Source organism: Myotis daubentonii, chromosome 7, assembly GCF_963259705.1.
Source record: "Myotis daubentonii chromosome 7, mMyoDau2.1, whole genome shotgun sequence".
NCBI lineage: Eukaryota > Metazoa > Chordata > Mammalia > Chiroptera > Vespertilionidae > Myotis > Myotis daubentonii.
The window spans coordinates 56285394-56299789 of record NC_081846.1 but is presented as its reverse complement, the minus strand read 5'-3'; the positions used below and the strand labels follow the sequence as shown (position 1 = coordinate 56299789).

Genomic DNA, 14396 nt, shown 5'->3' with positions numbered 1-14396 from the left:
ATGCATGTGCTTATATAAGTAAGGTCTATCGGTTTCTTTGCCTTTTAGTAATTATCTTCCTCATATACTTTAAAGAAAAAGTCTTTTTATTTTGCCCTGGGCAGCGTGCTCAGTGATTAGAGCATCAGCATGCACACCAAAAGGTCTCAGGTTCAATTCAATTCCCAGTCAAGGGCGGCACGTACCTGGGTTGCAGGTTCAATTGCTGGTATGTGGGGGGAAGGGGGGTAACCACTCTCTCCCTCTTCCCCCCTCCTTTCCACTCTCTCTGCAAATCGATGGAAAAAATATCCTCCAGAGAGGATTTTTTTTTTCAAAGTCTTTTTTTTTAATTGTGTTAAAATCCAACCTCAAATAATGAAAAAACTAATAGAGTGTCTACCAAGCTGTTAATATGAAAATCTTTTTTGGACATTGATGGTATTGCTTGATAATAGCTGGTGTTTGCTGAATACATACTATGTGCCAGCAAAGTTCATAATATACCTGTTTAGTTGATACTAATATAATTCCCCTTTTGTGGGTGAAGAAATTAAGCATAGAGATTAAATCTAAAGGCACAACCAAGTAAAGGACAGATTTCAAAGCTTGTGCTCATAACTATCATATTTCTACTATCATCTTTTTCCATGCTTCATTTTGGATGATTGGTTTCTAGCCTATTTCCCAATTCCCTAGTTTTCCAATTTTGCCAAGTTAATTCATTACTTCACATTTTTTTTAAACATTGGGGCTGTCTTCTGGTTTCGTTGATTCTTATCTCTCGGCATTGTGTTGTAAGTTTTTATCGACTAGCAAACATTTTAAATAAACAGTAGAGTGTTTATTAATTACTATTGGCCCGGTGCACAAAAATTTGTGCACTCGGGGGGGAAGGGGGGGTCTCTCAGCCTGGCCTGTGCCCTCTCGCAGTCTGGGACCCCTAGGGAGATAACGACCTGCTGGCTTAGGCCTGCTCCCGGGTGGCAGAGGGCAGGCCCAATCCCTAGGTGCAGCCCCTGGTCGGGCTCAGAGCAGGGCCGATTGGGGTGTTCGGGCGCCGCCCCCTGTCATGCACAGAGCAGGGCGGATCGGGAGGTTGTGATGCCACTTCCAGTAACGCTCCGGGTAGGGCCGATTGGGGGGTTGGGGCACTGCCCCCTGTCACACTCAAGGCAGGGTCGATGGGGAGGTTGCGGCGCCACCCCGTCACGCACAGAGCTGGGCCAATCCAGAGGTTGGGGCGCTGCCCCCTGTCACACACAGAGCAGGGCCGATCAGGGGGTTGGGGTGCCACCCTCTATCACCCACAGAGCAGGGCCGATCAGGGGGTTGGGGCGCCTTCCCCTGTCACACACAGAGCCACAGGGCGATCAGAGGTTGGGGAGCTCCCCCATATCAGGCACAGAGCAGGGCTGATCAGGAGGTTGGGGCGCCTTCCCCTGTCACGAACAGAGCAGGGCCGATCAGGGGGTTAGGGCACTGCACCCTGTCACACACAGAGCCACAGGGCGATCAGAGGGTTTGGGCGCTGCCCCCTGTCACGCTGATCCTGGTGCCGGGAGGCCTTGCGGCTCCACTGATCCTGGTGCTGGGAGGCATATTACCCTTTTACTGTATAGGATAGAGGCCTGGTGCACGGGTGGGGGCCGGCTGGTTTGCCCTGTCCTGGATCAGGGTGGGGGTCCCCACTGGGGTGCCTTGCCAGCCTGGGTGAGGGGCTGAGGGCTGTTTTCAGGCTGGCGGGTGACGGAAGCTCCCAACCGCTCCTTTTTTTCTTTTTTTCTTTTTTTAATTCTCGGCCAGCTTTAGCTCTGAGGCTCCAGCTCTTAGTACTCCGCTGCTGCTGAAAGTAGGTATCTGGTTTGTTTCGGTTCGAAACAATGTATAACTCCAGCTCTGACTCCAGCTCTGAGATCCCAGCTTGCTGAAAGCTGGTTTCTGGGTTTTTTTTTAACTTCTATATTTGTTAAAATGTTTCAAACTGCAGGCTCAGAGGCCTGCAAGGCAGGCAGGGAACGTTGGTTTCCTCCGTCACTGAAGCAAGCAAGCCTCATGTTAGTTTCAAGCTGCCTGGCTACCAGCCGCCATCTTGGCTGACAGTTAATTTGCATATCCCCTGATTAGCCAATGGGAAGGGTAGCAGTCGTACGCCAATTACCACGTTTCTCTTTTATTGGATTAGATAGGATTAGATAGGATGGCTGTATATGGACATACTCTACTTTTGTTAGTCTGTTAGTGTGGTGGGTTGCATTGGTTTAGTCCAGTGGTCAGCAAACTGCGGCTCTTGAACCACATGCGGCTCTTTGGCCCTTTGAGTGTGGCTCTTCCACAAAATACCACGTGCGGCCGCACAGGTACAGTGCGATTGAAACTTCGTGGCCCACGTGCAGAAGTCGGTTTTCAGCCTGGGCAAGTCTATTTTGAAGAAGTGGGGCGTGCCGGCCGGTCAGGCGACGGGAGACGTGGCGCAGGGGAGGTACATTGTTTTGAGGTACGTTTGCTGAGGTCGACCCCTTCCAACTCTCCCATCCACACTGGTCTATCTGAAACAAGTATACAAGACGAGTGTGGATGGGAGAGTTGGAAGGGGTCGGCCTCAGTGAACGTACCTCAGTCAGATTGAGGACGTTTTTAGCAAAGGCCAGCTTAGGAGTACCCTAATTAAGTTAATAACAATGTACCTACCTATATAGTTTAAGTTTTAAAAATTTGGCTCTGAAAAGAAATTTCAATCGTTGTACTGTTGATATTTGGCTCTGTTGACTGATGAGTTTGCCGACCACTGGTTTAGTCTGAAGTTGAACTGAGTTTGGGTTTTATTATTGCTTTATTTACCTTCAAAGTACTACAGTAGTGGACTGCCACTGTGTGGTACTTAATGTGAGGCCCAGCGTGGGGGAGTATTTCTTTTAGTATTCTTTCACTAGCCTCAACTTCCTGTAAGTCCTGCAAATCTGCATCACAATGGGGTTAGATTGTCTTAAGTCTCAATAGACTGCTGTTGCTTTTTATTTGGAGCATAACTCATAGTGATTAGGGGTGGTTCTTAGTTCTATGCGTCCTCCTCCAGTTTTAGGCAGGGTCTGTGTACCTTATTCTCACAGGTGGGGCGATCCCAAAATTTCTGCCCTTCTCCCTGCTTCCTAAAATTTAGAATGCAGGCAAGACCCCTGCCACTGTCCCTATCCCTTTCAGCTGATTTCTGCCTTGTATTGGTGGAGGATCTTGGACAGGCAGGTTTCATAGCCCTTCAAGGTTGAAAGATAGCTGCCTGTATTAATGCAGAGTCCTTGCAGAAAGTGGCTTTCCTACCAATAGATGATCCCACCTGTACTCACAAAGGGTCTGGAGCATGGATGAGTTTCTTCAGGAAGCTCTTAAACATAGGCCCAATGTGGTAATACTACAGAAAAAGAGACTTCATATAGCCTGTCTGTCCCCTCTTTCAGGAATACTCAGTGTAGAACTATGGAAAAAATGCCTTATGTTGGGGCTCCCAGAATTTCTAAACTGTCACACTAGCAAATATTTAGCCTTCAGGAATTTAAGAATTTGATAAAATTTGGCTGTTTTTTTAGCAGCTTTTATGGTGGCCACCTTTGTCCCATCTCTCCTTGTCAGGGGGACTTATCATTCTTTGTAGTTCAGTTCATCTCGTGCCTTGCAACCTCAGTTCTGGCAGACTCAAGAAAAGTGATTTAATAGATTATTTGGCTTACCCGTATATTAGAGTAGGAATGATGTTCTTTTGTGGCTATCTACATACTAAGCAAAGATGGAGTACTCCCTCCCCCTTAATTTTGATTTATTTTGCTGGAAAATATTCAAGTAGAGAAGAGTTGGGAGTAAAGTAAAATTAATATTTGGATGACCTCACCTATATTCAGTAGTTGATAATTTGTCACATTTATTATATCTATATACTAGAGACCCAGTGCACAAATTTGTGCACCAGTAGGGTCCCTCGGTCAGGCCTGCAAGATGGGGCCGAAACTGGCTCTCTGACACTCCCAAGGGGTCCCGGATTGTGAAAGGGCGCAGACCAGGCTGAGGGACCCCACTGGTGCACGATTGGGGCCAGGGAGGAACATGAGAGGTTGGACAGCTGTGGAGGCACCATGGGAGGGCTCCAGGGCATGTCTAGCCCAACTCGGTCAGACCCCACCAGCAAGCTAACCTACCGGTTGGAGTGTCTGCTCCTGGTGGTCATAGCAAGTGGTTGAGCGGCCTTAGCATATCATTAGCATATTATGCTTTGGTTGGACAGTTGACTGGACACTTAGCATATTAGGCTTTTATTTTTTTTATTTTTTTAAAATATATTTTATTGATTTTTTACTGAGAGGAAGGGAGAGGGATAGAGAGTTAGAAACATCGATCAGATCAGCTGCCTCCTGCACACTCCCCACTGGGGATGTGCCCGCAAGCAAGGTACATGCCCTTGACCAGAATCGAACCTGGGACCCTTGAGTCTGCAGGCTGACGCTCCATCCACTGAGCCAAACCAGCCAGGGCTAGGCTTTTATTATATAGGATGTTATATGTAATCGTACATATAGTATTTACTTCGTAAAATATGTAATGTTATTTTGAAGTATTTAACACTAAGTTGCAGACATCATGACACTTTACTAAAATTCAGTCTTCATTCATACTTTCTGTTTTATGAATCAGGATTCAGCCAAGGTTCGTGTATTGCATTGGATTTTGTTTCTTTAGTCTCAAACTATAAAAGTACAGTACTTTTATATTTTTTCTTTGTGACATGTGGTTATTTGTGTTTGTTCTCTGCTAGATTATAACTTCTTGATAATTGCTTTCCCAGTATGTTCGAAGTTGTCCCCTCAACTCAAACCCTTGTTTAGTATTAATTTTAATGTGTCTATCACATACTAAGCACCTAAAAAACCTATCTGTTAAATGAATGAAAAAACTTAAAAAGATGCCTCATAGTACCTTGCAAGTGGTCAGGTAGAAGTTTTTCAAGGACTATGCATTTTAAGTTTTTTGCTATTTTTTGTGCATTTGACCTACAACTTATGCAACCATATTATGTAAGTTCTCTGGTAACACCTACATTGTAGAAATTCCATCAGTTTATGTAGAGAAGTTGCCAAGAATAGTTTCATATAATATAACATATCTCTCAGAGGACTCTGCCTCTTTGTCTTCTCTCGAGAGGTTTGCTTTAAGCAGATTTCCTACTAGGTTAGTTTCATTCTGCAAGTATGCAAGTAAGTATTGGATATAAATATAGTCAAAGTAAACAAGAAGTATGATTTAGAAGCATCATTGTTACTGAAAACTATCTGTAGGCCTGTATCTTTTAAAAAGCACCTTGTCTACCTCTTTAAAATCCTCAAGTCACACAGTTCCTTGTTTATATTTTCATAGATTTTTTGATAAAATAACAAGTCTGCTACTTGTTAAATCATTTATGGACTTTTTAAAGCCTGTCAGTGTTTAACCATTAATACTCTTTGTATTAATGTATGCTTTCTTTAAAAGTCCAATACATAATACACCTCTTTTTAGTAAAAAAAAAAACACAAAAATTTTGTGCAGACATGCATATATAGTTTATAAAAAGCTAAAGCTATCATATGCTTTATCAACCAAACCAGGCCAATGATATAGCACAAGCACTATTAATAATTGTCCTGAGATAATGAGCACAAATTAGGACTTTTCTGGCCATAAACTGGGACTGTTGTAGGCAAATCAGGAAATATAGTCATCCTGCTTAAAACAAAAACTAATTTTTTGCCCCATCCTACCTCATTCCCAATCCCATTTTCCAAAGGCAGCAACCCTCAACTTTTTAGCTCTTTTAGGATTTACTTTCATATTTCCAAATGATGTATTTAAACTGTTTATGATTTTTCAATATTCTCTGTGTTTTTCTTACTCACCATTGTCTTTTTTATTTCCCCTACCCATCTTCATTCCATAGCATATTTGTCGCAAATCAATAGACTAGTTATATAATTATAGAGGCCTGGTGCACAAAAATTTGTGCACTCGGGGGGGAGGGGGGTCCCTCAGCCCGGCCTGTGCCCTCTCGCAGTCTGGGACCCTTGGGAGATAAGGACCTGCTGGCTTAGGCCTGCTCCCGGGTGGCAGAGGGCAGGCCCAATCCCTATGTGCAGCCCCTGGTCGGGCTCAGAGCAGGGCCGATTGGGGTGTTCGGGCGCCGCCCCCTGTCATGCACAGAGCAGGGCGGATCGGGAGGTTGTGATGCCACCCTCAGTCACGCTCCGGGTAGGGCCAATTGGGGGGTTGGGGCACCGCCCCCTGTCACACTCAAGGCAGGGTCGATGGGGAGGTTGCGGCGCCACCCCCTGTAACGCACAGAGCAGGGCCAATCGGGTTGGGGCACTGCCCCCTGTCATGCACAGAGCAGGGCCCATCAGGGGGGTTGGGGCTCTGTACCCTGTCATGCACAGAGCAGGGTCGATCAGGGGGTTGAGGAGCTGCCCCCTGTCATGCACAGAGTAGGGCCAATAGGGGAGTTGGGGCACCGCCCCCTGTCACACACAGAGCAGGGCAGATCAGGGGGGTTGGGGCTCCGTACCCTGTCACACACAGAGCAGGGCTGATCAGGGGGTTGAGGAGCTCCCCACTGTCACTCACAGAGTAGGGCCCATCAGGGGGGTTGGGGCACTGCCCCCCCGTCACACACAGAGCAGGGCGGATCAGTGGGTTGGGGCGCCGCCCTCTATCACCCACAGAGCAGGGCCGATCAGGGAGTTGGGGCGCCACCACTGTCACACTCAGGGCAGGGCCGATGGGGAGGTTATGGCTCTACCCCATCACACACAGAGCAGGGCCCGTTGGGGGGGGGGGGTGTTGGGGCGCCGCCCTCTATCACCCACAGAGCAGGGCCGATCAGGGGGTTGGGGTGCTGCACCCTGTCACACACAGAGCTGGGCCGATCAGGGGGTTAGGGCACTGCACCCTGTCACACACACAGCCACAGGGCGATCAGGGGGTTTGGGCGCTGCCCCCTGTCACGCTGATCCTGTTGCCGGGAGGCCTTGCGGCTCCGCTGATCCTGGTGCTGGGAGACATATTACCCTTTTACTGTATAGAATAGAGGCCTGGTGCACGGGTGGGGGCCGGCTGGTTTGCCCTGAAGGGTGTCCTGGATCAGGGTGGGGGTCCCCACTGGGGTGCCTGGCCAGTCTGGGTGTGGGGCTGAGGGCCGTTTTCAGGCTGACGGGTGACTGAAGCTCCCAACCGCTCCTTTTTTCTTTTTTCTTTTTTTTTTTTTTATTCTGGGCCAGCTTTAGCTCTGAGGCCTCGGCTGCTGAAAACAGGTTTCTGGCCTTTGTTTACTGTCTGTATTTGATACAATGTTGCGGTCCGGCTGGCTGAGTAAAGCAGGTTTCTGGGGTTTTTTTAGCTTCTATATTTGCAACATAGTTGCTTAGAGTTGCAGCTGAGAGTCCGGCAAGTCAGGCGGGAACGTTGGGGTCCTCCATCACTGAAGCAAGCAAGCCTCCCTGTTCCCATCAGCTGCCTGGCTGTCAGCCGCCATCTTGGCTGGTAGTTAATTTGCATATCTCCCTGATTAGCCAATGGGAAGGGTAGCGGTCGTACGCTAATTATCATCTTTCTCTTTTATTAGATAGGATAACTGTAAATATTGTGTTCATCCCAAAACAGTACCTTCTTTCTTGTATGATAGCTGTTTTCCCAACTTAGAAAATTAATTTATTAAACTGCCATTTGCTTAGCATTTTTCCAATTGTATTATTTTTGCCAGAATAGTTTCTATTAGATGCTTTTTTTTTCTTAGTACTTTACTTCCATTATCTATGATCCTGCTCCAGTCTCAATCAGTTCCCTATGCTTTCTTCATACCTTTGTAAACTTTTCCTGGGTATTGTGTTTGGTTCTTTAGTTCCTTGCACTCCTATTTTTCTACCACATGCTCTTTTAGCTTCCTTTGGTTTTTGTTTTGTGATTGATTTCTTTAAAATATTTTTAAATTTTTTTTATTGATTTCAGGGAGAGAGAAAGAGATAGAGAAACATCAGTGATGACAGAGAATCATTGATCTGCTGCCTCCTGCACGCCCCCCTACTGAGGATTGATTGAGCCTGCAACCCAGGCATGTGCCTTGACCAGGAATCTGAACCCTGGTCTCCTGGTTCATAGGTTGAAGCTCAACTGCTGAATCACACCAGCCGGGCATGTGATTGATTTTTTTAAAAGATCTTGATGTCTCAAAATGTGTCCTCTCCATCTCACATTTAGTTGTCAGATTGGAATTCAAGGCTAAACACTCTTTTCAGTATTACAGTTATTACTTCATTATCTTAAAAGTTTTTAAAGTTGTAATGAAGAAGCCACTCCAATTACTTTTGTATGTAACCTGCTATTTCACTCTCATAACTTTTATTTCTGGTGTTCTGAAATTTTAAGATGCTAATTTGTGCTTAGTGTTAGTCTCTCTGATTTGCTGAGTACCGTAGTCCTTTCATTGTGTGAAGATTTATATCCTTTAATCCTAGAACGGTTCTTTGATTCCTCTGATAACTTTTTCGTTATTTTCTCTCCTCTCCTTCTGTAACCATATTATAGTCTAATCATAACTCCCCTTGACAATTCTCCTATTTTTAATTTACTAGCATATTTTCTACTTCAGGGAGGTTCACTCAACTTGTTTATGTTGATTATTTCAATATCACATTTTTAAAAATACCACAGTTTGAAAATGCACAGCACATTGTAGTCTGACTGCTTTCTCAAGCATCCTGTTATTATTTTATAAATGAACGTCTTATCCCTTTAAGGACAGTAATTAGCTCCTTTCCTCACATTTTCTCTAAATTTTTGTTGTTTACTTTGGTCATTCATATTAGAGGCCTTCCTTGGATGCCTGGTGATCCTTGATGTTTGTGTATTAGAGGGAAGTACTAAACAGCTGATTAGAAACTCTTGGTGACTGTGTTGTAGGGTAGGATGATCAAGTGGCTAGCTAGCTATTTTGCAATTGGGAGCATTCCAAAGGTTGACATCCAGAAATCCTAACTCTGGTGTTTTGTTTGGTGATCCAAGAGTAAAATTAAAATCTCTCAGTCTTCCAGTAGCATTGTAGGAACAACCAGGAAAGAGTCTTAGCATTATCTATAATAATAAAAGGGTAATATGCTGATTAGACCGGACATCTTCTGGACAAAGCCACGGTAGCAGGGAGAGCAGTTAGGGGCAATCAGGCCGGTAGGCAGAGCAGTTAGGGGGATTAGGCCAGCAGGGGAGAGCAGTTAGGGGGATCAGGCAGGCAGGGGAGAGCAGTTAGGGGGATCAGGTCAGCAGGGAAGAGCAGTTAGGGGGATCAGGCCAGCAGGGGAGAGCAGTTAGGGGGATCAGGCCAGCAGGGAAGAGCAGTTAGGGGGATCAGGCAGGCAGAGCAGTTAGGGGCGATCAGGCAGGTGTGGAGAGCAGTTACGGGGATCAGGCAGGCAGGCAGAGTGGTAGGGGCGATCAGGCAGGCAGGTGAGCAATTAGGAGCCAGGGGTCCCGGATTGGAGAGGGTGCAGGCTGGGCTAAGGGGACACCCATGCACGAATTTCATGCACCGGACCTCTAGTGTTTTAATAAAAGTATGTATAAAGTGGAGGCACAAAAAGAAAAGTGCTCGTTTTAAGACCTTATCCAGGAATTGAATGGGGAATGTGTAGACTTTTCCAGACACATACAAAGACCTGTGAGAGCATTTTGTGTTAAGGGGTGTACAAATAGCTAATGTTCATGGTAAGAGCATTGAACACCAATAATAGGTAAGAATAGCAAGATAATCAAGGGCAAATTGGTGTAGGAGTTTATATGGAGAAAAAAACTGAATAAGGAAAAGAGCCCAGGCTTTGGAAACAACAAACCTCAGTTCTTCATCTCACTTTCATTATGTGTGCTTCATATTATGGGCAGTAGGGAACCTTTGATAGATTTTGAACCTCTGCCTTATAGAAGAGGGGTGGGGTGATGATAGTTTTATAATTTATCATGCTACACACTAGAGTATAGTTAATTTGCATGGGTAATTCTTGATTTGAGCTGCATGCTTTCCCAAAGGCAATTCATCAAAATTTGTACCTCACAGGAAACCTTAAGAATGGAGTCTAAACCTTCAAGGATTCCAAGAAGAATTTCTGTTCAACCCCCCAGCTCTTTAAGTGCTAGGATGATGTCTGGAAACAGAGGAAGTAGTTTAAATGATACCTATCACTCAAGAGACTCTTCATTTAGACTGGATTCTGATTATCAGGTAATTTCTTAATATGGGATATATATACAGTCTCTCTTTCAGAATCCTTGGGGCCATGTGTTTCTTGGATTTTAGGTAAGTAGTAGAATATGTTTAGAATACCCTTAGCTGAATTTGAGGCATCAAAACTTATGTCTGCAGCAAAATGAATGATCATTTATAGCAAGCAGCAAAAACTTAATGGTTTTCAAACTTCTGGAACTTCAGAATTATGAATGAGGAATTGTGATCTTACTAAAAATAGTCATACTTTCCAAAGACTTGGAAACTTTTTTGCCTAAAAAAAAAAAGTGTCAATTTAAGTATACATTTAATTAAGTTAATCTATTTAGGTGACTGTCCGAAAACTGGAAATTGCATCCTTTTTCTTTAACGTTACATTCATATATCTGATTTTTCTCTGTGAGTATACATGGCAATGGTAGAATAATCATTAAGTGTTTTGTTTTGTTTTTGCAATATGGACAAATTTTGGGACTTTAATGGTTAGTAATGATTGCACTAATTCATAATCTATATAAAGCTACATGTGCTCTTTTTAAAAAAAAATACATTTTATTGATTTTTTTTTAAAAAATATATTTTATTTTTTACAGAGAGGAAGGGAGAGGGATAGAGATTTAGAAACATCGATGAGCGAGAAACATCAATCAGCTGCCTCCTGCACACCCCCCACTGGAGATGCGCCTGCAGCCAAGGTACATGCCCTTGACCGGAATCGAACCTGGGACCCCGTAGTCCAAAGGCCAACACTTTATCCACTGAGCCAAACTGGCCAGGGAATTTTATTGATTTTTTTACAGAGAGGAAGGGAGAGGGATAGAGAGAGAGAAACATCGATCAGCTGCCTCCTGCACACCCCCTACTGGGGATGTGCCCGCAACCAAGGTACATGCTCTTGACCGGAATCGAACCCGGGACCCTTCAGTCTGCAGGCCAATGGTCTGTCTAGTGAGCCAAACCGGTTAGGACTGCTACTCTTAATGTAACTAATTTTCCTTCATTTTTGGAAAGGTTTATTAGGGTTATAACATAGTAGTTGTATAAAGCTATAAATCTTAAATGGCATGACTTGTAAATTTAGTGCAATTTATCTTGTCTTTTACATTTAAGTTTATTGCATTATTGTCTGAACAGCTAATTAAATCACACTTGATTTGCTAGAGTCTGATGTTTTGGTAACTGAATCTTAAGAGAATTCTTTAGTGAAAATTTCTGTCAGGTATTTTATATCTATGTATCATGTGATATAGTATATGACATTTACTACATAGTAAAAAACATTTTATAAACTATTTAGAGAAAGACAAGTGAAAAGTAATTTTTCTAAAATGTCCATATCTACATATAAACTCATAAACTTCATATGAACTATTTACTTAGTCTCATTTTCAATATTAATTGATATTGTGGGTTTTTGTTTTGTTTCTTAATTTTGTTGGTAGACAAGCATATACTTGCCAGCGGCCCAGAATCGCATCCTTTGTATTCTATAGAAATGTTGTAGGTTAAATGATGTTTTACTTACTAAGAGCACAGAATTGTCTCGTCCCGTCCCCCGTCCCCCCCCCCCCCCCGTATTTATAGAAATTTCTCTTCCGATGCTTGTATAATTTTTCATACAGCCTCTTAGTGAGAAACACAAGACTCTGAAACCAGACTATATGGCCTGGATTGGAGTATTGTTTCACTCATAGCTATGTGAACTTGGGCAAGCAAGTTACTTCACATCTTATTTTCCATATTATTTAGTCAATTGGGTTGTTAGAGTTAAATGAATTAATACATTGAATGAGAATAGAGCTGCCACATGGTAAACACTACATAAATGTTAGCTTCTACATTTTTTTATTTCAGTTACGCTATGGATTAAATAATATGGAAACACCTTATTTTTATATAGTGCTTGACATTTCATGAATATTTTTGACTTTTAGTTTTACTTATATAGGACACATACTTGTCATTTCATAAAATAAGGATGTAAAATCTGGAAAGATTAGTGATTTTTCTTAGAAAATCACATGATTAGTAAATATGTTCCTGAGCTTAAGAATCTATTAGACTTCTGGATAGCTTTGTTTCTTCTTTGGGAAAATGGAGGTTCTAAGTTTCGAACAATTGATTTGCTAAATATATTTGGATTCTCGACCATTTGAAAGCCATGTTGCCTCTATTGTTAATCTTGCTGATATTTCTGTTACTCCATCTTTAAATTTTGGTTACAATTTGAATGGTTGAAAACTATGATCATCTCATCTCTTTGGTAACAGTAAGCAGAATTTTAGATATTTTAAATAGAAATTTTATTTCCTATTAGACTGTTGATAATAAAAAATTTGGGAGTATTCTATGAATATGTAATTGTTATTTTTCTATGTTTTCTATAATTTAATTTAAGCAGCTTTTCCTGTTTTTTGTTTTTGTTTTTGTTTTTTTGCTTTGTTGATAGTGATTACTTTTAATATGAAATAATAAAGTAGGTTTCTTATGAGGTTTATGAGGTTCTAGGTGCTTTTTTCAGTTAGTGACATCTTTTCTAATTTGTAGATCAACTATTATAGAACTTAATACCATTGCATATACTTAAATAGTTATGTTTCTAGAGAATTAAAGGATTAAAAGAATTAATTTTTTTGTGTGTATATGCTTATGTACTATAAGTACTTCCCATGGAAATAAATATGTATATACATGTGAATACATGTATTCATGTATGACCCATGAGAGTGGGTGAAGGTTATAACATCGAGAGGCATTCATAAGCTCTGCAGTGTTTTAAAGTTAAACTTGGACTCTTTCTTGTTCTGGGCGCCAGGAAGATCACACGGAAGAACAACTAGCTTTATAAGGTGTTTTGTTCATAAGGAAAAGAAATAACCCATTTCTCAAAGGAAGCAACCCTGTAGCACTCTGGTCTGAAAGGGGACAGTGAATAATATAATGGACTGTTGTCATGTAATATTCATACTATAAGTGTATATACCTAGCATAGTGAAACTGCTACCTTCTGTCCATTCTACCCTTTTCATCTTCTATAATGTTCTGAGGATATTTCTAAGTTGATCTGATAGTATTTCCTCCTTGGGTAGTTCCCAAAATCATATTTATTTGCAGAAGAACTATTCAGTAACAATTTGTGTAGTCCATGCATAATTAGAAAAATAAGGACAAGTTATGGATTTTGTGCATATAAAATGTATTCACATTAAAAGTCTGTTTAATTCTATTATAACCCTCATGTTTGGGGAGCACATAAAATGCCCTTTTCAAAAATTTGTAGATAAGATCTGGCCGGTGTGGTTCAGTTGGTTATAGCGTCATCCCATACACCAAAAGGTGGCGAGTTCGATTCCTATTTAGGGTACATACCCAGGTTTGATGATCCCTGATCAGGGCGTGTGGGGGAGGCAACCTATCCATGTTTCACTCTCTCTGTCTTCTCTCTCCTCTCCCTCTCCCCCTTTTTTCCCTCTAAGATCAGTTTTTTTTAATGGGGGTAAAATTAGATGGTATTTGCTATTTTAGATCTCCTTGTCAAAAGTGGCTCTAAATTTTAAATTATAACATTTTTTGTTTTGTTCTCTGAAATCTAAAGGTGTTAAATCACTGGCATGCAGGATAATTTTCCCAATACCCTGATAATGGCACATAAAATGATTTGGTTTTGAAATACCTAATGAATTTATCTCTTGTGCCAGCACAGTTCATTGATTGGGGGCAGAAGGCTTGTGATACCAAGTTTGTGCTAAGCTGAAGAGTGCCACATTCAACTAGCAAAATATTCTTGGGCAAGGGATGGATAAAATCCTGATCTAGTCTGTTCATGCTTTTTCAGCTTTACATCTTCTGCTTTTCCATATATGTGAAGTTTATTCTGTAGAATTCCCTGAATGTATGTAGTATGCTTCTCATAATTTAAGCATAATAGAAGATCAAGTAATGTAGTAATGCTTTAGAACACTAATAGCCAACCTTTTGGACCTCACGGACCACCGGTTGGCAACCGCTATTTTAGAAGAATGCCCATGGTAGAGGGGTTTATGAATCTTTTTGTGTTGTTTATAATACTCCTCATTTGCCTATAAGTGAACTCTGTCTCATTCTATGAATTCTCTCCTACTCTCCCCAGGCATAG

At 42.2% G+C, this 14396-nt stretch overlaps 1 protein-coding gene across 9 annotated transcripts in view; it reads left to right on the top strand.

Annotated features, from left to right (window-relative positions):
* MARCHF7 (membrane associated ring-CH-type finger 7) overlaps positions 1-14396 on the top strand; it is a 44947-nt gene that overhangs the window by 5582 nt on the left and 24969 nt on the right. For all 9 annotated transcript variants that reach the window (XM_059704343.1, XM_059704341.1, XM_059704339.1 and 6 more), the window contains one exon: positions 10094-10258. In XM_059704343.1, coding sequence (XP_059560326.1) covers positions 10106-10258 — 153 coding nt within the window. In that variant the 5' untranslated portion in view covers positions 10094-10105. The remainder of the gene's footprint in view (positions 1-10093; positions 10259-14396) is intronic.